At 50.4% G+C, this 21,906-nt stretch overlaps 1 protein-coding gene across 2 annotated transcripts in view; it reads left to right on the plus strand.

The window, feature by feature from the left end:
* Positions 1-21,906, plus strand: part of CERS6 (ceramide synthase 6) — a 958,460-nt gene that overhangs the window by 567,766 nt on the left and 368,788 nt on the right. For both annotated transcript variants that reach the window (XM_069225278.1, XM_069225279.1), the window contains exons 7-8: positions 12,839-12,967; positions 13,425-13,531. In XM_069225278.1, the coding sequence (XP_069081379.1) occupies positions 12,839-12,967; positions 13,425-13,531 (236 nt within the window). The remainder of the gene's footprint in view (positions 1-12,838; positions 12,968-13,424; positions 13,532-21,906) is intronic.

Here is a 21,906-nt window from a genome sequence, read left to right on the forward strand (position 1 = left end):
ACAGTCTCCACTGGTTTCTGGAGGGGGCTTTGTGCCCAGAGTGCTTCATCCTGCCAAGGACAGACGTAGTGGATGCATGTCTCCACTGGTTCTGGAGGGGGACTGGTGCCCAGAGTGCTTCATCCTGCCAAGGACAGACGTCGTGGATGCATGTCTCCACTGGTTCTGGAGGGGGACTGGTGCCCAGAGTGCTTCATCCTGCCAAGGACAGACGTAGTGGATGCATGTCTCCACTGGTTCTGGAGGGGGACTGGTGCCCAGAGTGCATCACTCACCCCATGACGGTCACTGTTGCGTCAGTGCCCCTGCCGCTCATGGGCTAGCGGTGCTTGAGTTGGCGGTCCTTGCCCTGTTCAGCGGTGCTTGCCCTGTTCAGCGGTGCTTGAGTTGGCGGTCCTTGCCCTGTTCAGCGGTGCTTGCCCTGTTCAGCGGGGCTTGAGTAGGCGGTCCTTGCCCTGTTCAGCGGTGCTTGCCCTGTTCAGCGAGGCTTGATTTGGCGGTCCTTGCCCTGTTCAGCAGTGCTTGCCCTGTTCAGCGGTGCTTGAGTTGGCGGTCCTTGCCCAGTTCAGCGGTGCTTGCCCTGTTCAGCGGTGCTTGAGTTGGCGGTCCATCATTGCCCAGCTGGGCTGGGGCTGGCGGTCCTTCATTGGTCAGCTGGGCTGTGGCTGGCAGGGCCCTCCTGGGCAGCTGGGCTGTGGCTGGCGGGCCCTCCTGGGCAGCTGGGCTGTGGCTGGCGGGGCCCTCCTGGGCAGCTGGGCTGTGGCTGGCGGGGCACTCCTGGGCAGCGACGATGGGGCTGGTGGTGGCCTCCTGGGCAGCGACGATGGGGCTAGCGGTGGCCTCCTGGGCAGCGATGATGGGGCTGGCGGTGGCCTCCTTGGCAGTGACAATGGGGCTGGCGGGGCCCTCCTGGGCAGCGACGATGGGGCTGGCGGGGCCCTCATGGCCAGTGGTGATGATGGCGGTCTTCTCTGCCGTGCTGCTCCTCCCAGACTTGCCGGGTTTCTTCTGGCCCTTCCCCACCTTGGGAGGAGTCACAGCTGAGTCCACACTCCCACCGGGACCCCTGGGAGCGGCTTGGGTGGCTGGAGTCTTCCCCCTCTCCCGCCGGGCACTGGCCAACTTCTGGTGCTTCACAGGGGGGGACTGGCTGTGCTGTGGCTCCGTGCCACACTGGGTGTCCTGGTGGCCGGTGCACTCCACATACCTGTGACAACAGGCACCACTGGTCCCGGAGATGTTGTGGCTGAGGTGCTAGTTCGGGACCTATGAGTTGGACGGGGGAGGGGTGGGAAATAGGTTAAGGGTGGACAGGAAAAGTTGTTTGGACACACTAGGACGGGTAGCTGGAGGGGGTTCGGGAGTGGAGGAAGAGGTGGTGGTTGTAGGAGGTGTACGTTTTGTGGCTTTGGGTGCAGGTGCATGCGCTGGAGGCTGTTGTGAGGTGGATGTATGTTGGGTGGGTGTGCCTGCGTTTGTGAATCTTCGGAGGGGGCGTCACAGACACACTGGGAGAGGACACCGGGGACGTGTGAATGGTAGTGGGGGTGGTGACTGCACTTGAGCGGGGTGTGCTGGTGGGTGTGCTGGTGCGGGACGTAGTGGCTGTAGAGGTAGTGCATGCACGTGTGAGTGTAGACGAGACTGAGAGGGAGGAGGGAGACGACGAGGAGGGGGACACAGTGGAGGCAGTGGATGTTGGTGTGTCTGTATGTGTGTGATGCTTGCGTGAGTGCCAGTGGGAAGCGTGGTGCTTATGTTTGCCTGAGCTTCCCTTGTGTAGTGAGGTGTGTGCATGCTGGTCTGATGGTGTGCTTGGGATAGGCAGAGGTACAGGGGATTGGGTCTGGGTGGAGGAAGTTGGAGGGGGGAGGCTAGACACAGGGACAATGGCTGCCATCAGTGCTGAGGCCAGAGTTTGAAAGGCTCGGTGAAGGGCCGCCTGACCAGAATTAATGCCCTCCAGGAATGCATTGGTTTGTTTCAACTGCCTTTCTACACCCTGGATGGCATTCAAAATGGTAGACTGCCCAACAGTGAGGGACCTGAGGAGGTCAATGGCCTCCTCACTCAGGGCAGCAGGGGTGACAGGGGCAGGGGCTGAGGTGCCTGGGGCGAAGGTGATGCCCACCCTCCTGGGTGAGTGGGCACGGGGTGAAGGCTGAGGGGCTGCTGGGAGGGCGGTGCTGGTAGGGGGGGTGGCGGCTGTACCTGTAGAAGTGGGGGGCACAGATGTTGCCGCCACGACAAGGGAGCTCCCATCGGAGGACGAGTCCGTGTCGCTGGTTTCAGCTCCTGTCCTCGCCTTGGTGCTCCCCTCGCCCTCCGTCCCACTGGTGTTTTCGGAGTTCGTAGTGTGGCCCTCCATGGCCATGTGGGATGCAGCTCCCTCGTGCTCAGGTGCCACTGCTCCTCCGCCTGATGATGCTAATGCACACAAGAACAGGGAGACCGCAAAAAAGGGGGGGGGGGACAGAAGAAAGACATGTTGAGTGCATGGATTACCGCTACCGTTGGCGGACAAGACAGACACAGAAGCCCCCTGCACTACGTCGCGCTGTTGGGCTCTACAGTGCAATTCCTGGGAAATGGCCTACAAGGCTATGGACGACATATGCACACATAGATGACACAGGTGCATGAATAGCTGTACTTGGCACTCTACAGAGGTGGGGTGGGGGGCCACAGGGCCATGGCTTACGGAGGGGCCTAGCCTACGGAACTCGCCCTGGCCTAGGGAAACCCACAGCCCTCCTCCCCCACCCAGACACCTCCACTGCGCGCAAAGTCAGCTGAATGAGAGTGTACTCACCCCCTTGTGTCTGCTGTGATGCCCTCAAGCGTCCATCCAACTCAGGGTAGGCCACCGCCAGGATCCTGAACATCAGGGGGGTCATGGTTCGACAGGCACCCCTCCCACGTTGGGAGGCCATCCCCAGCTGAGCCTCCGTCGTCTTCTTGCTCCAGCGGCGAATGTCCTCCCATCTTTTCCGGCAGTGGGTGCTCCGTCTGTGGTGGACCCCCAGGGTCCGGACGTCCTTGGCGATGGCTCGCCAAATATCCTTCTTCTGGTGGGCGCTGACCTACATGAAATGTACAGGGGAAGAAGAGAAGTCATTACCAACTGCGCCATCAAAGTGAGTGGCCCCCATCCCTACCCTTGCCATGTGGCACATGCACCCACCGTCTTTCATGCACGCAGAACTCTGCCCCCTTCCTTCTTATAACCAGCCCTCTCCACACAGGCATAGCCCATACAACATGCTCCCTGTATACTTACCTGTTGGTCAGGAGGACCGTAGAGTAGCGTGTACTGGGGGAGGACCCCATTGACAAGCTTCTCCAACTCCTCCGATGTGAAGGCAGGGGCCCTTTCCCCAGACGCACAAGCCATTGTCTCTTCCAGACCGAGGTCACAGCAGCACTTGCAGTGTAGGTTCTCTCCTGTCGAAGATCAGGTATCGAGTGATTCAAAAGATAGAAAATGGTGGTCACGTCCGTGGCAGTCACGTCCGTGGCGGTGCGTACCATCACCGCCGGCGTACATCGTCATTGGCTCCTGGGACCCATAGGGTCCAATGTTAACCAATGCAGCATTGCGCCGCAGTCTTCGACCGCCTACCACGACGGTGTACAACGCCAGCGCAGTTACCTCACATCCCATTGTCCCACTTTACAGGTCAGGCAGCCGCCATTTCAGGGGCCCACATGGCCTAATTACCAACTGCGTCACACATACCTAAGCCTAGTCTCAACACACATACAGGCCAGATTTTGTGTATGAATGGTGTTCTGTGTAGACTGTGGGTACATACCTCTGAGTTGTTTGACTCTGTGCTCGCTGTTGTCCTTCATAGGCACAGTCCGCTGGGATATGTGAGGAGATGGCGGAATCCTCCGGTGTACCGACCGCTGGTGGACCTGTCGACAATGGAGGAAAGAAATTTGGTAATCACCTACAGGTTTGACCGTGCCACAATCCAGGAACTGTGTACCCAGTTGGAGCCTGACCACATGTCAGCAATCCGCCATCCCACAGGAATCCCCCCTCAAGTGCAGGTGCTATCAGTGCTCCATTTCTTTGCTAGTGGGTCTTTTCAAACAACTGTGGCCATGGCATCAGGGATGTCCCAGCCTATGTTTTCAAACGTATTGTCCAGAGTGTTGTCTGCCCTGCTGAAACACATGCGGAGCTACATCGTTTTCCCTCAGGTGGAGGATTTGCCTACAGTGAAAGGTGACTTCTATGCCCTTGGACATATCCCCAACATCATAGGTGTCATTGATGGGACCCATGTGGCTTTGGTCCCCCCCCACAGGAGTGAACAGGTGTACAGAAACCGGAAGAGTTATCATTCGATGAATGTACAGATGGTATGTTTGGCAGACCAGTACATCTGCCATGTTCCCTGGCTCAGTGCATGACGCCTACATCCTGCGGAATAGCAGCATCCCTTATGTGATGGGTCAACTCCAGAGGCACCATGTGTGGCTATTAGGTGACTCTGGTTACCCCAACCTGTCATGGCTACTGACCCCAGTGAGGAATCCCAGGACAAGGGCAGAGGAACGCTACAATGAGGCCCATGGTCGAACTAGGAGGGTGATTGAACGGACCTTCGGCCTCCTGAAGGCCAGGTTCAGGTGTCTGCATATGACAGGTGGATCCCTATTCTACTCACCAAAGAAGGTGTGCCAGATCATCGTGGCCTGCTGTATGCTTCACAACTTGGCTTTGCGATGACAGGTGCCTTTTCTGCAGGAGGATGGTCCAGATGGCGGTGTTGTGGCAGCTGTGGAGCCTGTGGACAGTGATGAGGAGGAAGCAGAGGAAGAAGACATGCAGAACAGGGACTCAGTCATCCAGCAATATTTCCAGTGAAACACAGGTGAGAATACATTCCTGCCTACTACATGTACTTTAACACTTCTACCTCTATCCTGTCTGTCGATTTCACCCAGTGTATGGTCACTGAGTTGTCACTTTCCCTTACGGTTTCACAGGTGTGGGTCCCAACGTGTGTCATCTGCTTAGATTCCTCATGGACTAGAGCTGTGTGACATAGGTATGTTGACATTACTATTTCATGGACATTTTGTCACTGTAATTGCAAATACACTATTTCGAAATCACAGACAGACTCCAGATTTTTGGGTGCTTTAGGTGTGTTTATTTAAATACAAAATATTGGAGGGGGAAGTTAAATGGTGAGGGGTGATGGCGGAGGAGTGTCCATGGCAGAGTCCAGTCTATTAGTCTCACAGGTGCATTCCCCATATGGGCATAGGAAGTGGAGCTGGGGCAGTTTCAATATGAACAGGGTGACAAAGTGGGACAGTGGGATGACAATCAGGGTGGTCTCATTTCTTGGCGGGGGTCTTGGCATCGTTCTCTGTCTTGTTCCTGGATCTCAGGGACCGTTTGCGGGGTGGTTCTCCGTCTGCAGGGGGTGGGGTGCTGGTGTGGTGGTCCTATGGCGGTGCCTCCTGTCCACTAGCGCCGGTGGAGGTGGTGGGCAGTTCATCGTCCATGCTAGTGTCAGGGGCCCCTTGTAGTGCCACAGTGTCCCTCCTGGTGTTGAGTACTTCCTTCAGCACCCCTACGATGGTGCCCAGGGCAGAGCTGATGGTTCTGAGTTCCTCCCTGAACCCCAAATACTGTTCCTCCTGCATGCGCTGGGTCTCCTGAAACTTGGCCAGTACCGCTGCCATCGTCTCCTGGGAGTGGTGGTAGGCTCCCATGATGGAGGAGAGGGCCTCGTGGAGAGTGGGTTCCCTTGGCCTGTCCACCCCCTTTCGCACAGCAGCCCTCCCAGTTCCCCTGTGTTCCTGGGCCTCCGTCCCCTGGACCGTGTGCCCACTGCCACTGCCCCCAGGTCCCTGTTGTTGGGGTGGTGGGTTATCCTGGGTTCCCTGTAGTGGTGGACACACAGCTGATTGACGTGTCCTGGGGACGGAGGTATGGGCCCGCTGGGTGGGTGCTGTGCTGGTGTTTCCAGAGGGGGGAAGGTCTGTGGTGGCCTGTGCCTGTGTGAGGGGAACCGACTGTCCTGAGGCCCCGATGGTCCGGGCTGGTCATCTAGATCCAGGTGGACAGAGGCACTGTCATCACTGTGGGCCTCTTCTGTGGGTGGAGTGGACATGTCTGGACTCTCCTGTCTGGTGACGTTGGGTAGTGGTCCTGCAGGGGTGGAAAGGCATGATTATTGCATCTGTGTGTGTCATGGTGTGCAATGGGTGGGTGACCGTGTACCCCAGTGCTGGCATTCCTGTGTGTGAGCTTGTGTGATGATGGTTTAGGGGGGTGTATGGGTATGTGCAGTGGGCATGCTTTAGTGATGGGTGTCCATGCGTTGTTGTTGCATGCAGGGCTTGGTGTTGGGATGTGTGGTTTGTGATATTGGTACATTTGTGAGGAGTTGGAGTGATAGGGGTGGGGGCGAGGGTAGGGGGAATGTGATAGCATGCAGGTAGGGTGGGGGATGTAATAGTAAAGCTTTGACTTACCAGAGTCCATTCCTCCACCTACTCCTGCGAGGCCCTCAGGATGCAGAATCGCCAAGACCTGCTCCTCCCATGTTGTTAGTTGTGGGGGAGGAGGTGGGGGTCCGCCGCCAGTCCGCTGAACCGCCTGGTGGTGCCTTGAGACCACGGAACGCACCTTCCCCCGTAGGTCGTTCCACCTCTTCCTGATGTCCTCCCGATTTCTTGGGTGTTGTCCCACTGCGTTGACCCTGTCGATTATTCTTTGCCATAGCTCCATCTTCCTTGCAATGGAGGTGTGCCGCACCTGTGATCCAAATAGCTGTGTCTGTGCCCGGACGATTTCCTACACCATGACCCTGAGCTCCTCCTCCGAGAACCTGGGGTGTCTTTGCCGTGCCATGGGGTGGTGTAGGTGATGTGTGGGGTGGTGTGTGTGGTGATAAGTGTGGTGATATGTAGTGGTGTGAGGTGTTTTGTGTGTGGAAGTAGTGTGGGTGATGGTTTTGTGTGCCTGTGGATGCTAGTTTGTTGATGGTGGTGTCTCTCTCTGGCCTTCTCTCTGTAATTGTGGTCGTAGGGGTTTTTGGGTGATGTGGGTGTGTGTTTTATATTATATTGGGTGTGTGGGAGTGGTGTGTGTATGTGTATCAGGTGTGTGTATTTCGAATTGTCCAATGTGGTGGTGTTTTGGAGATGTGTGTGTATTTTGAGCGTGGTGGTGTGTACCGCCAATGGAATACCGCGGTTGAAAGACCGCCGCGTGGATTCGTGTTTCGTGATAGTGTGGGCGTTTTTCTGTTGGCGTGACGGTGGAGGTTTTGTTTTCACCAGTTTATCACTGACCTTTGGTGTGGCGGACTTGTGTGGGTGTCTGAATTTTGGCGGATTCAGAGATGTGGGTCATAATAGCTGTGGCGGAATTCCGCAGCCGCGGCGGTGTGTTGGCGGTCTTCTGCACGGCGGTAAGCGGCTTTTACCGCCAATGTTGTAATGACCCCCATATTATGGTTGATGGACTGAAAAAGTACAAATCTAGGACTTGTATTGTTAACAATACCAGGATTACCTCTGTTCCCTCCTTTCCCTACTTTGGGCTCCTATTTGTTGATGTTTGTATCTGGAGCACACTGGGATGCACAAGGGCGACTGTCTTAACAAGAAGTGTAGAGGCACTGTTCAACTTTTCCTCAAACAGTAAATCCCATCAAATAGCTTGTTGAGGAAAATAAGTCTAAATGACTATCTATTGCTACTTATGAAGCTGGGCTTCAGGGAACTCATTACAATTCAGTCATTTAGAAGGGAAAAATGGTTTTCTGAGAAGATTGCTATACTATACTAGTGTCATTTCTAGAACACATGGCGACCTGTAGGCATCCCAGCGCTGGTTGAGCAACTCTGACTAAGAAGATTGCTCTGTCTGGGGTTAGTTCTTGATTAGCCAAGTTGTAAGGAGTTTTCTGGAGGACAGTTGGTTTTCTATTGTCTGCATAGCCAGCGGAAGGGAGTTCCAGAGTTTAGTTACATTGAAGCTGAAGGACCTTCCTCTGCTTGTTGCTCTTCTAATTGAAGCAACAATGGTCCATTGAGCGTTAGAGGACCTGAGGACCCTTTTGGGGAAATAGGGGGCAATGATCTGTCAAGAGATGGGAGGACCTTGCGTTTGAAGGGCTCTATGTGCAGTGCACAAGGCCATGAAAATTAACCTTTGGGTGACTGGGAGCCAGTGGAGATCCACCAGACCTTCTCTGATGGAAGTCCCTTAGAGCACTTCCACTTATTTATTCACTAATCTGGGTTTAAATTACATTTTAGATCTCATAAAGCTTTGCCCCCTTTTTTGTGCCTATGTATTTGAACAAAAGAGTAAACCTCTTTCAATTGCTTGGTTCTGTTGGTCTGTCTAAGATCAGAGAATACCATAAAAGTTCCTTGGCTGGCTTACGTTAACAATCTCAGCTGAAGTTTGAATATGCCGGTATTGTTTTTTAATCTGGAAGCACTATGTTTCTTCTGTAAAATCACAATAATCTTAGTTTGTCAACTTGACTATGAGACTTTATTCTACATCTTTATTTGATGATGTTTATGACATGTATTTATATATTTTATTTTCTGCCTGTGTCTTTTATGGCTATGTGTGTAACTGAAATAAAAACGTTAAGACTGACTAATAAATTGTTACACTTATAAATACATATAGCTCATTTGTTTAGCAATTATTACAATAAATATTTTTCATCTCAGTAATTAAATTATATTCGATTTTCTGTACAAAATACAGCAAATTATTACCACAATAATTAATAGATTGAACAAAATATAACAATATGATCATACATAAATATTAAACATTTTAATTACAAATAGACATGCATTATTGGATTATGGAAGCATCATAACAATTTTCATGACTTACAACAAATTCTTCTATTTATATAATCCTCAACACATTTAAACAAATAGTTAATACTTTTTAGAAAAAATATTAAATGGGAAATATTTAACAAAATAAAACAATTATATCAAAATATATATCTCAATTTAACATGCTCAAACATGAGAAAAAACAAAAAGAAATACTGCTCACTAATTTAACTCCAACCCCAAAAGCATAATAAAAAACAGCATCAATTAAAATATTTAGAAAGCACTACTTTACCTCAAACACAGCTATCATTAAGGAAAATACATAGATTGAGAAAGTAGGAAGAATTAATATTCTAACTCCAACCCAGCAACTATTGGAGTACATAAGTTTGGGACTAGGAACTATAATTTACCATTCTAACTCCAGTCCTACTAACATGGGAAACTGCATATTTTGGGAGGTCATTTCCACTATTCTAACTTAAATCCAATTAACTTTGGTGAAACTGCATGTAGTTTTTGGGGTCAAATATACTATTCTTATTCCAATTTTAGTAATATTGGAGAAAATGCATATATATATATATATTCACACTCAGTCCGGCGTGCTCAACTGCCCCAGAACGCCGGGGGTGCCGAACATTACGCGCGCCACCGCGTCTAAATTCCACACTCGCTTTCAAACTCTCCAAGAAGGTGAATGGCACTCCGCGAGCACTGTGAAGTGGTTTTATTGATGTTGATGGCGCATAGCGGGACGTGTTTCGGCGTTAAACCGCCTTTGTCAACCTCAAGGTTGATTGATTGACCTCATCCGACGATGTGCTGCTCCCTGAGGGGATGCGACCCAGCTCTCCCACCGCTGGCTCCGCACCGCCATCAGGACACTGCCTGGCCGTATTACAGGTCGTTATATGGCAGGCTGAGTCCTTTTGGCCGGGTGGGCCAGCAGTGGGACTGCCTCTGCACCGCCGACCGCCAGCACGAATACTGGAGGATTTCCGCCCAAACTGAGGCGGAAGTCCTTCAGTACTCGGGAAATGGTGGTCGGAGGACCGCCACCACTGGCTGTCCTCTTGCGTCCGTGACTTCGCCAGTCTCACCAAAAGACCGCCGAAGTCGGAATGAGCACCTTAATGTTTTATTTAGTTATTGGTATTTTGTGTTCATTTCATTAAAAGCACCTTATTTACCTTAAAATCATTAATTAGCTTTAAGTAACAAAGTATCTTAATACTATTTTAACAAACTGCCAAAATAAAACTGCATTTATGTACTGCAAGTAACAACTTTCCCTCCTTTAAGGCTAACTGTGACCTGTAATAGAAGTTAACTTTTTTGTCAGATCCCTGTTATCTCAGAAAGAAACCCCTATAGAAGGAGCCATTGTGTGGTAGATGATAACCTCAGGGCCTAAGCAGCAAAACAGCAGATGATAATTGTAAAAATGAATGCATCATTGAAAGGCCACGTTTGACTTGAAAATATTGTTTAGTAGAACTCCCAGTGTTCCAGGCCTACCACAGGAGGTTTCAGGAAGTCACTTTATTTCATAGTCACATAAAATGTTGCCTCTTCATCTAAGCATGCTGATTCTTCTGAAAATGCTGAAATAAATACATATGGGTAAACAAATCAATGACGCATGAGCAATAGAGTAAAGATATTTTGGTTGTGTAAAAAATATTGGGCCTACCTGTAAATTATGTTCCTTCCTCTTCCCTTATATGACATTTTTCCCATTGATTTGCTGCCGGGCCAAAGCTGCTTAGTGGATAATCTGGACAAAAAAATGTTTTTTTTTCTTTCCAGGGATTTATTTTTACATATGAAATATAGGACCCAAAAATAAAGTTAATCCCTTATTTTTTAGACTCCTTTTTAATTCTGGCTATCCCTGACATAATGGAAGACCTTGCATGATAGTGTTTATCCTTGTTATAGTCTGAACGTTCTTGACATAATTATGTATAGAATGGAAAAGAGTAGAGAAGAAAGTGCTGAGCCAAATGGATCTGCTCATAAAAAGTATAATCTTGAAGCACATAGAGCTGGCTGGTGAAAAACACATCAAAAGCCTTTTCATCAAAATGCCAAGTGGTCAGTAAGAATTACTAAACTAAGGAACATCAAAAGGAGAATGAGCTTCACACACAGTTTTGTATAGTAGAGCCAGATTGTGGAATAAACAAACATACGCCTTTTCCACCTAGACTAGCAACTGTTTCATTTTTTTTTTAAACATGCATGCAGAGAATTGGGTTCTATGTGGATCTAGTTCTATGTGAACTATAGAGACATTGCCTGCAGCCACGGTGCACTTTACACAATACATTGCACAATTTTCTGGTACAAACAGGGGCCATTCAGGCCATTCAGGCGAATAGAGGCCCATAACCCCTAGGACAAAGCAGATAATTTGTGGTACACTCGACAGAGGCTAGCAAGGGGGAAGAGATCACCTAAAGCTGCGATTTTGCTTAAGTGCTTTGTTGTTAAATTCACCTTCTCCACTGGTACAATGGTATTATGCACGTAGTGAAAGAAGTGGTCTAAGTGTGACACAGTTGTGCTGTCTGGACAATGAATGACAAATATATGGTGTGATAGGAATGTTGTGAAAATGGTCTTGAATAATTAGTGTATAATATGAAATATAAAATGTATTTTATATTTATTTTTGTTTTGTTTTAAATAATTTTCTCTAATTAATTGTATTTATTGCAATTAATAATATCATGATGTTTATAAATAAATTATTGTATTTATTACAATAAATTGTATTTATTGCACAACATTTTTGTTTTATTTTGAATATGTTTAACTACTGTTATGTTTCATCTGACAGTTGTGGCTAAGCACTACGCCCTCTAGTAAACTGTAGTATTCTGCCACATTGAAAAAGGGGGAAAGGATCTTCGATTTTTAACTTTTTTATTCCTGAAATTCCATATCCAAAAAGGGAGGAAGCGATCACTGTAGCTTTATTTCTCTTTGGCCATCTCGTGGTAGTAAGACTCCTGCAGGAGTGAGCGTTCTGATTGGCTGCCAGCAACATGAGAAAATTGTTGCTGGCAGCCATTACATAACTTAGGCCTAATTTGGAGTTTGGAGGATGGGGTTACTTTGTCACAAACATGACAGATATCTCACCTGCCATATTACGATCCCATTAATCCTATGGGAATCATAATACGGCGGAAGGTATATCCATCATGATTGTGACAGAGTAACCCATCCCCAGAACTCTAAATCAGGCCCTTAGTCCCCTATCCTGAAGTTACAAAGAATAATAAAAGGGAGCAGGATAGGGATACCCTGACCCACTAGGCCCCCACGAGGGAGAACCCTGAGGGACTCCACGGATACAAAATGAAAACAATGGCAAAAAATGCAGCAATTATGTAAGACTCCCATTGGATTGAAAAATAAAATAATGAAAAAAAATGTGTCTGGGCCACATCCATTGGTTTATATTCTGGGGAGCCCACCCCCAGGGCTGTTTTATAAAGGGGGTGGAGGGGCGTGCAGTCCCCTGCCTGAGCCACCAGCGGCACTGGTGAGCCCGCCCTAAGGGCCGAAATTACCTTATATATGGATGGAGGCCGTACAGCCCCCCTTCCCATGCCTGCAGCTGAAATTTATTTATATGGGGAGGAGGCTGTGCGGCATCTAAAGGCCACAGGGGAGCCTACACCAAGGGCCAATTACTATAAGGGAGGGAGGCCACACAGCCCCCCTTTCTGAGCCATAAATGCCCTGGGTACCCCATCCCCAGGGCATAAATGGGCATTTGAGATGTCATTAGTGATGTCATAAATGATATCAAAGAACATGTCATGAGTGATGTGGTATGTTAGGTCATAAGCAGTGCATGGAGGGGGCACAAGTTAAATATAACTGTTGAATTTCTGTGTTTTTCCACACCTTCAAAAGCTATTGAAGTCGGTTATATGATGGATTTCTCCCTCTTTTCTTTTAGGACTTTGGAGTTATGTCCGTACATCACCTTGCAACAATTTCACTGATAACTTTTTCCTATGTTAACAACATGGTGCGTGTAGGTACATTAGTTATGTGCCTTCACGATGTTGCAGATGTTCTTCTAGAGGTAAAAACCTTTCCTGGTGCATTTTTTACACTTTAATGAGGCAACCTGTTCTTGTTTATTCTGAGCTACATCTTCGTTCTGTGAAATAATACAAGTCACACCGATGCTGCACGATTTACAGTTAGATGTTATGCTTCTTTTCTTCCTCTCAGCGTTCATCTGTGAGTCTTTACATTTCCGTTCTTTGGCAAGGGTCTCGTTTCTTATTATTAATCGTACGCATTGTTAAACACTTTCCTATTTTTTTGTGTCATAACTAGTGCAAATTAATTAGTCTCCGTCATTTATACTAAAGGGAGGAATTTAGGCTAATTGCTTGCTTTTCATATTTACGACTACAACATGCACGGCGTACATGCATTTAATGTATTACAATACCCACAGTGCGTTTTTAAGCTGTGCATTACATTTCTTCTCTCATGTGCCTTGACTGTGTGTGCATATTTTTCTTCCGCAGGCAGCTAAAATGGCCAACTATTCCAAATGCCAAAAATTGTGTGACCTTTTGTTTGTCATGTTTGCGTTTGTTTTCATCATCACACGGCTCGCTATATTCCCTTTATGGTAAGTTGCTGTTCTACCTTAAGGTAAAAATATCGTTAATGAAAGATACTGACTGTACATCAAAACGTGGAGATTATTTTTTTCTTACCAAAGCAATATTGGAATTATGAAAGTTAAGAGCATTCTTCAAATTGTGATTGGGAATGTATTAACCTTATCCTCCAGCTTAAAAGGTTATGTTTTTTAATATAACATTAGTAACTGCGAAAAAGTCAATAAAGTTTATGGGTCTTAGTCACGGACGGAAGGCACTAGGAACATAAGCGACAATAATGGGCATTAGCAAGTTGAACGCTGTGAGCTGGCCAGCCAATCAGAATGCTCCCTGTCTTTTCTGGCTATATCTAATGTTAAAGGCATTCAAAGGGACTAAACATCCCTCCAGCGTGCTTTGTGTAAACAGGGAGCACTGCAGAAGCAGGACCTGCCTCGCACCTTAATGACCGGGTGTGAAACTGGCTCTATTCCCCTATAATACTACCTCAGCCTCTTCTCAAGCAGTCTGGTTTGTGCACGGGTGTCCGGGTTCCTCCCTTCGGTTATGGTCAGAGGTAAGCCTAAACAGCCCAAAAAAATGTAAACAAGCTTTTTTTGTTTGTCTTTGGCTGATTGGGCTTCCCGCTCATCAAAAACAAGGGCAGGAGCGTGTACAGCTGTGTGTGAACCCATTAGCTTGGGAAGAGACTGGGGAAGAATGGAGCTCCTTTTTTTCTTACCTAATCATTATGGTGAGAGGTAGTTTCCTGCTCCCGTAAAGCTCCCTATTTTGGTTGGGATAAGCTCTGGTGGCAAAAGCCTTTTTGCCTTAATCTGCAGGCCAGTAAAAACTATGAATTTCCCCTCCTTTGTTATGCTACGGCTAACACAGAATGATGATATGGTATCACTAACCTAGTCAGTGAACTGCTCTGCCTCCTGTAGCTCCACCGGCAAGTAGAGCTGTCGTTCCTCTGAACTCCTGACTTTTGTCAGGAGTTTGAAGCCCTCCTCCACCCGCAGGCTTCTGTCTGCACCTCATCCCTGATGTCTAGTGGGAGAGCTCTGCTCTTCTACTAGGCTGCCCTCTGTCTCTCTTCTCCTTTTATCTACTTTGCCTCTGTTTCACTCTTTGTGTGCTTTTCCTCCCGTGTTCTGTTCCTTTAGTGCTCCTTTTGCCTTTCGCTTTCTGCATTTCACTCTTTCCTCATTTCTTTCTCCTCTCACTTTGTTCTCTCTTTCACTCTCGCTCTCCCCCTCTCTCTTTCCCCAGCCGCTACTGCCCCCACAGCCCTGCCCCCTTTTTTCGTGCCATTTTCCACCCCCACCTCCCAGCTGTCCTCTCCTCCCCCCTCCCTACTTAAAGGTGGCCGTGTGCACCTAAGGCAAAGCCCGTTTGTGCCCGTCTGCGCCTGGACCGTGCCCAGTGCCGGAACCCCTGGTTCACTCTACCCACCCCTGCGACGCACGACAAGGCTACGATGCCATCACCCTCCACACCCTCAATGCCGGCCGCTCATCCACCTGCCATCAGGCCACCCCGCGGCTCACCCGCGGACCCTTCTCCTGCTGGAACTGCACCTTCACCAGCCTCCACGCCAGCGACCCGCCCGCCAAGGTGGGACGCAACCATCTCAGATGCACCCTACTCAACACCCACTCCGTCCACAAACACGCCAACGAACTCTCGAACCTACTTGACTCAGCCTCCCCAGACGTCGCCTTCCTGACCGAGACCTGGATGAATCCCTCCTCAGCGCCCGGCATCGCCATAGCCATCCCGGACGGCTACAAGATCACCCGTAGGGACCACACTAACAGACCAGGAGGAGGCGTCGCCATCATCCACAGGCATACCCTCAGAATCACGACCAGCACTGAAGACACCCTCAGTGCCGCCGAACACCTGCACTTCCAGATCCACACCGATCCAAACACCAACCTCAGAGGGACACTTGTTTACAGACCCCCCCGAACCCTGACAGCATTTCATCAACTTCATCACCGCCATAGTCAGCACGCACGCCCTCTCATCCACAGACTACATACTCCTTGGGGATCTGAACTTCCACCTCGAGAACACCAACAACAACAACTCCACCACCTTGCTCGCCAACCTCACCAACCTTGGTCCAAAGCAGCTCGTCACAACACCCACCCACTCCGCAGGACACACGCTGGACCCCATCTTCTCTGCCAGCAAACACGTCTCCTTCAGCCGCACCACCGAACTCCACTGGACCGACCACTGCTTCATCCACTTCACCTTCGAGAAACTCATAACGCACCACCACCCACAGCGGATTCCCCACTGCAGATGGAACAAGGTCAGCGAAGACCAGCTGATCACCACCCGGAACCCACCAATCGACACCACCAACACAGCTGCCCACAGCCTCAGGCAATGGATCGATGAAGAGCCAACACTCGTCCGATCAATAAACCTTCAAACAGACGCACCGGCAGAAAGGCCTTCTGGTTCACTGCCGACCTCCAAGAATCCAAGCAAACATGCTGAAGACTCGAGAAGAAATGGCGCCAAGAACAGACACTGGACAACCACACAGCCTTCAAGAATGCCATCCACAGACTCCACCAACTCATCCGAACCACCAAAAGAACCTCCTTCAAAGAGCACATCGACAACAACGCACACAGCTATAAGGAGCTCTTCAACATCGTGAAGGAACTCTCCAACCCCGGTTCCAAAGTCCGCGACATCCCGCCATTGCAAGACCTCTGCGACTCCCTAGCCACCTTCTTCTACTGCAAGATTGCAGACATCCATGACAGCTTCACTACCCAGACCCCCCGTCAACCACGGGCACCACAGACTCCCCGCCCCTGCCACATCAACCTCCTGCTCTCCTGGACCCATGTCAACGATGATGACACCATCAAAATCATGAAAACCATCCACTCCGGCTCACCATCCGACCCCTGCCCTCACCACATCTTCAACAAAGCAAGCTCCGTCATGGCACCCCAACTCCGGAAGATCATCAACAGCTTCTTCGAGACTGCCACCTTCCCGGAGAGCTGGAAACACGCCGAGATCAACGCTCTCCTCAAGAAACCCAAGGCATACTCTAAGGACTTTAACAACTTCCGGCCCATCTCCGTGCTCCCCTTCCCAGCAAAAGTCATTGAGAAAATTGTCAACAAACAACTAACCCGCTTCCTCAAGGAGAACAACACTCTGGACTCGTCCCAATCCGGATTCCGCAGCAACCACAGCACCGAAACCGCCCTCATCGCCGCCACCGATGACATCAGGACCCTACTTGACAATGGCGAAACCGTGGCCCTCATCCTCCTGGACCTCTCAGCCGCCTTCAACACCGTCTGCCCCCACACCCTACTCGCACACCTCAATGACGCAGGGATCCGCGACAGAGCCCTGGAATGGATCACCTCCTTCCTCACCGGCAGAACCCAGAGAGTCTGCCTCCCTCCATTCTGCTCCAAAGCCACCAAGATCATCTGCGGCATACCCCAGGGGTCGTCCCTAAGCTGGGCCCTCTTTAACCCCTTCTGTGCCCAGGACGTAATGGTTAAATCCTGAGGCAAAGTGCTGCTGTGCCCAGGACGTAACCATTACGTCCTGTGCACAGAGCCCAGAGCCCAGAGGGAGCGCTAGCGCTCCCTCTGTGGGGTTCCCCCCCACCCCCCCAAGTCAGGGATGGAAGGGGAAGCCCTTCCCCTCCCACCCCGACCCCCCCAACTCCCCCTGTGACGTCAGCGCGCCAGCGCGCGCTGATTAGTCACAGGGTCTCCCCCATCGCGCTGGAAGCAGAGCTTCCAGCGCGATTGAAAGAGAAATGCTTTTGCATTTCTCTTTCAATCCCATGGGGGAGGCCCCGAGAGGCTTCAAAGGGAAGGAAATGTATTTCCTTCCCTTTGAAGTCTCTCACAGGGTTTCAAAAGCCGGATTGCTTGCAATCCGGCTTTTGAAACCCCACTAGACACCAGGGATTTTTTTTTTTTTGCAATGAAACTGTCAAAAGGGAGCGACCCCTTGGGCAAGGGTCGCTCCCAGGGGGGGCATTTTTTTAGGAAGGCCTTTTCTGCCCCCCCTGGGGGCAGATTGGCCTATTATTAGGCCGATCTGCCCCCAGGGGGGGCAGAAACCTCTAGGCACCAGGGAGCTTTTTTTTTTTTTTTTTTTTGTGATGTTTTATTTTTTTTTAGGTGGGGAGCGATCCCTTAGGCAAGGGTCGCTCCCCTACGGGGCAATATATATTTAGGCCATTTCTGCCCCCCTTGGGGGCAGATTGGCCTATTTTGATGAGGCCAATCTGCCCCCAAGGGGGGCAGAAACCATTAGACACCAGGGAGTTGTTTTTTTTGCGCAAATTTCACGCAACGGGAGCGACCCCTTGGGCAAGGGTCGCTCCCAGGGGGGGCATTTTTTTGGGAAGGCCTTTTCTGCCTGGGGGCAGATCGGCCTATTATTAGGCCGATCTGCCCCCACGGGGGTCAGAAACCTCTAGGCACCAGGGATCATTTCTTTTTCTTATGTTTTCTTTTTTTTTTAGGTGGGGAGCGACCCCTTAGGCAAGGGTCGCTCCCCTAGGGGGCAAATTATATTTAGGCCATTTCTGCCCCCCTTGGGGGCAGATTGGCCTATTTTGATGAGGCCAATCTGCCCCCAAGGGAGGCAGAAACCATTAGACACCAGGGAGTTTTTTTTTTTGCGTGAATTTCACGCAAGGGGAGCGACCCCTTAGGCAAGGGTCGCTCCCTGGGGGGGGGGATTATTTTAGGCCATTTCTGCCCCCCTGGGGGGTAGATCAGCCTATTTTGATTCAGCTGATCTGCCCCCAAGGGGGGCAGAAACCACTAGGCACCAGGGATTTTTTGTTTTACAGATGGGGAGCGACCCCTTGGACAAGGGTCGCTCCCCTGGAGGGGCAAAATGTATTTAGGCCATTTCTGCCCGCTTTGGGGGCAGATCGGCCGATTTTAGGTCAATCTGAAACCACTAGGCACCAGGGATCTTTTTTTTGGCTGTCACGCAAGGGGAGCGACCTTGTAGGCAAGGGTCGCTCCCCGGGGGGGGGGGGGTGGGGGGGGCAAAATTATTTTAGGCCATCTCTGCCCCCCCTGGGGGCAGATCGGCCTATTGGTATTAGGCCGATCTACCCCCAGGGGGGGCAGAAACCTCTAGGTGCCAGGGCAATTTTTTTTTTTGTGTTTTGTTTTTTGTTTGTTTTTTTTTTTTTAGAGATGGGGAGCGACCCATCAGGTAAGGGTCGCTCCCCTGGGGGGCAAATTGTATTTAGACCATTTCTGCCCCCCTTGGGGGCAGATTGGTCGATTTTAGGTCAATCTGCCCCAAGGGGGCAGAAACCACTAGGCACCGGGGATTTGTTTTTTGTCGCCAATGTCACGCAGGGGGAGCGACCCCGTAGGCAAGGGTCGCTCCCGGGGGGGGGGGGCTTGGGGGGCAAATTTATTTTAGGCCATTTCTGCCCCCCCTGGGGGCAGATCGGCCTATTATTGGGCCGATCTGCCCCCAGGGGGGGCAGAAACCTGTAGGCGCCAGGGCAAATTTTTTTTATGTGGTTTTTTTGTTTTGTTTTTGTTTTTAGAGATGGGGAGCGACCCATCAGACAAGGGTCGCTCCCCTGGGGGGCAAACTGTGTTTAGACCATTTCTGCCCCCCTTGGGGGCAGATTGGTCGATTTTAGGTCAATCTGCCCCCAAGGGGGCAGAAACCACTAGGCACCGGGGATTTGTTTTTTGGCGCCAATGTCACGCAGGGGAAGCGACCCTGTAGGCAAGGGTCGCTCCCGGGGGGGGTGGAGGTTCGGGGGCAAATTTATTTTAGGCCATTTCTGCCCACCCTGGGGGAAGATCGGCCTTTTATTAGGCCGATCTGCCACCAGGTGGTGGCAGAAACCTCTAGGCGCCAGGGCAAATTGTTTTTGTGTGTTTTTTTTTTTTGTATGTTTGTTTTTTTAGAGATGGGGAGCAACCCATCAGGCAAGGGTCGCTCCCCTGGGGGGCAAACTGTATTTAGACCATTTCTGCCCCCCTTGGGGGCAGATTGGTCGATTTTAGGTCAATCTGCCCCAAGGGGGCAGAAACCACTAGGCACCGGGGATTTGTTTTTTGGCGCCAATGTCACGCAAGGGGAGCGACCCCGTAGGCAAGGGTCGCTCCCAGGGGGGGGTGAAGGTTCGGGGGGCAAATTTATTTTAGGCCATTTCTGCCCACCCTGGGGGAAGATCGGCCTATTATTAGGCCGATCTGCCCCCAGGGGGAGCAGAAACCTGTAGGAGCCAGGGCAATTTTTTTTTTGGTGTTTTTTGTTGTTGTTTTTGTTTGTTTTTTTAGAGATAGGGAGCGACCCATCAGACAAGGGTCGCTCCCCTGGGGGGCAAACTGTATTTAGTGCATTTCTGCCCCCCTCGGGGGCAGATTGGTCGATTTTAGGTCAATCTGCCCCCAAGGGGGCAGAAACCACTAGGCACCGGGGATTTGTTTTTTGGCGCCAATGTCACGCAGGGGGAGCGACCCCGTAGGCAAGGGTCGCTCCCAGGGGGGGGTGGAGATTCGGGGGGCAAATTTATTTTAGGCCATTTATGCCCACCCTGGGGGAAGATCGGCCTATTATTAGGCCGATCTGCCCCCAGGGCGAGCAGAAACCTGTAGGCGCCAGGGCAAAAATTTTTTTTGTGTTTTTTTGTTGTTGTTTTTGTTTGTTTTTTTAGAGATGGGGAGCGACCCATCAGACAAGGGTCGCTCCCCTGGGGGGCAAACTGTTTTTAGTGCATTTCTGCCCCCCTTGGGGGCACATTGGTCGATTTTAGGTCAATCTGCCCCCAAGGGGGCAGAAACCACTAGGCACCGGGGATTTGTTTTTTGGCTCCAATGTCACGCAGGGGGAGCGACCCCGTAGGCAAGGGTCGCTCCCGGGGGGGGGTGGATGTTCGGGGGCAAATTTATTTTAGGCCATTTCTGCCCCCCCTGGGGGAAGATCGGCCTATTATTAGGCCGATCTGCCCCAGGGGGGGCAGAAACCTGTAGGCGCCAGGGCAAATTTTTTTTGTGTGTTTTTTTTTTTTGTTTGTTTGTTTGGCAAGGGTCGCTCCTGGGCAGGGGGGGTTTGGGGGGTGGGGGGTCAAATTTATTTTAGGGCATTTCCCCCCCCCCTGGGGCCGGCTGAGCTAGAGGTCAAAATCCACAGGTAGGCACTTTGCAAAAAACACCTCTGTTTTCTGTGAAAAAATATGTTGTGTCCCCGTTGTGTTTTGGGCCATTTCCTTTCGTGGGCGCTAGGCCTACCCACACAAGTGAGGTACCATTTTTATGGAGAGACTTAGGGGAACGCTGCGTGGAAGGAAATTTGTGGCTCCTCTCAGATTCCAGAACTTTCTGTCACCGAAATGAGAGGAAAAAGTGTTTTTGGGCCAAATTTTGATGTTTGCAAAGGATTCTGGGTAACAGAACCTGGTCAGAGCCCCGCAAATCACCTCATCTTGGATTCCCCTGTGTCTCTAGTTTTCAAAAAAGCGCTGGTTTGCTAGGTTTCCCCAGGTGCCAGGTGAACTAGAGGCCAAAATCCACAGGTAAGCACTGTTGTCTATGAAAAAATTTGATGTGTCCACGTTGTGTTTTGGGCCGTTTCCTGTCGCGAGCGCTAGGCCTACCCACACAAGTGAGGTATCATTTTTATCGGGAGACGTGGGGGAACACTGGGTGGAAGGAAATTTGTGGCTCCTCTCAGATTCCAGAACTTTCTGCCACAGAAATGTGAGGAACATGTGTTTTTTCAGCCAAATTTTGAGGTTTGCAAAGGATTCTGGGTAACAGAACCTGGTCCGAGCCACACAATTCACCCCATCTTGGATTCCCCTAGGTCTCTAGTTTTCAGAAATGCACAGGTTTGGTAGGTTTCCCTAGGTGGCGGCTGAGCTACAGGCCACAATCTACAGGTAGGCACTTTGCAAAAAACACCTCTGTTTTCCTTCAAAAATTTGGCTGTGTCCACGTTGCGCTCTGGGGCGTTTTCTGTCACGGGCGCTAGGCCTACCCACACAAGTGAGGTATCATTTTTATCGGGAGACGTGGGGGAACGCTGGGTGGAAGGAAATTTGTGGCTCCTCTCAGATTCCAGAACTTTCTGCCACAGAAATATGAGGAACATGTGTTTTTTTAGTCAAATTCTGAGGTTTGCAAAGGATTCTGGGTAACCGAACCTGGTCCGAGCCACACAAGTCACCCCATCTTGGATTCCCCTAGGTCTCTAGTTTTCAGAAATGCACAGGTTTGGTAGGTTTCCCTAGGTGGCGGCTGAGCTACAGGCCAAACTCTACAGGTAGGCACTTTGCAAAAAACACCTCTGTTTTCCTTCAAAAATTTGGCTGTGTCCACGTTGCGCTTTGGGGCGT

The sequence above is a fragment of the Pleurodeles waltl genome, chromosome 3_1 (genome assembly GCF_031143425.1).
Source record: "Pleurodeles waltl isolate 20211129_DDA chromosome 3_1, aPleWal1.hap1.20221129, whole genome shotgun sequence".
Lineage (NCBI taxonomy): Eukaryota > Metazoa > Chordata > Amphibia > Caudata > Salamandridae > Pleurodeles > Pleurodeles waltl.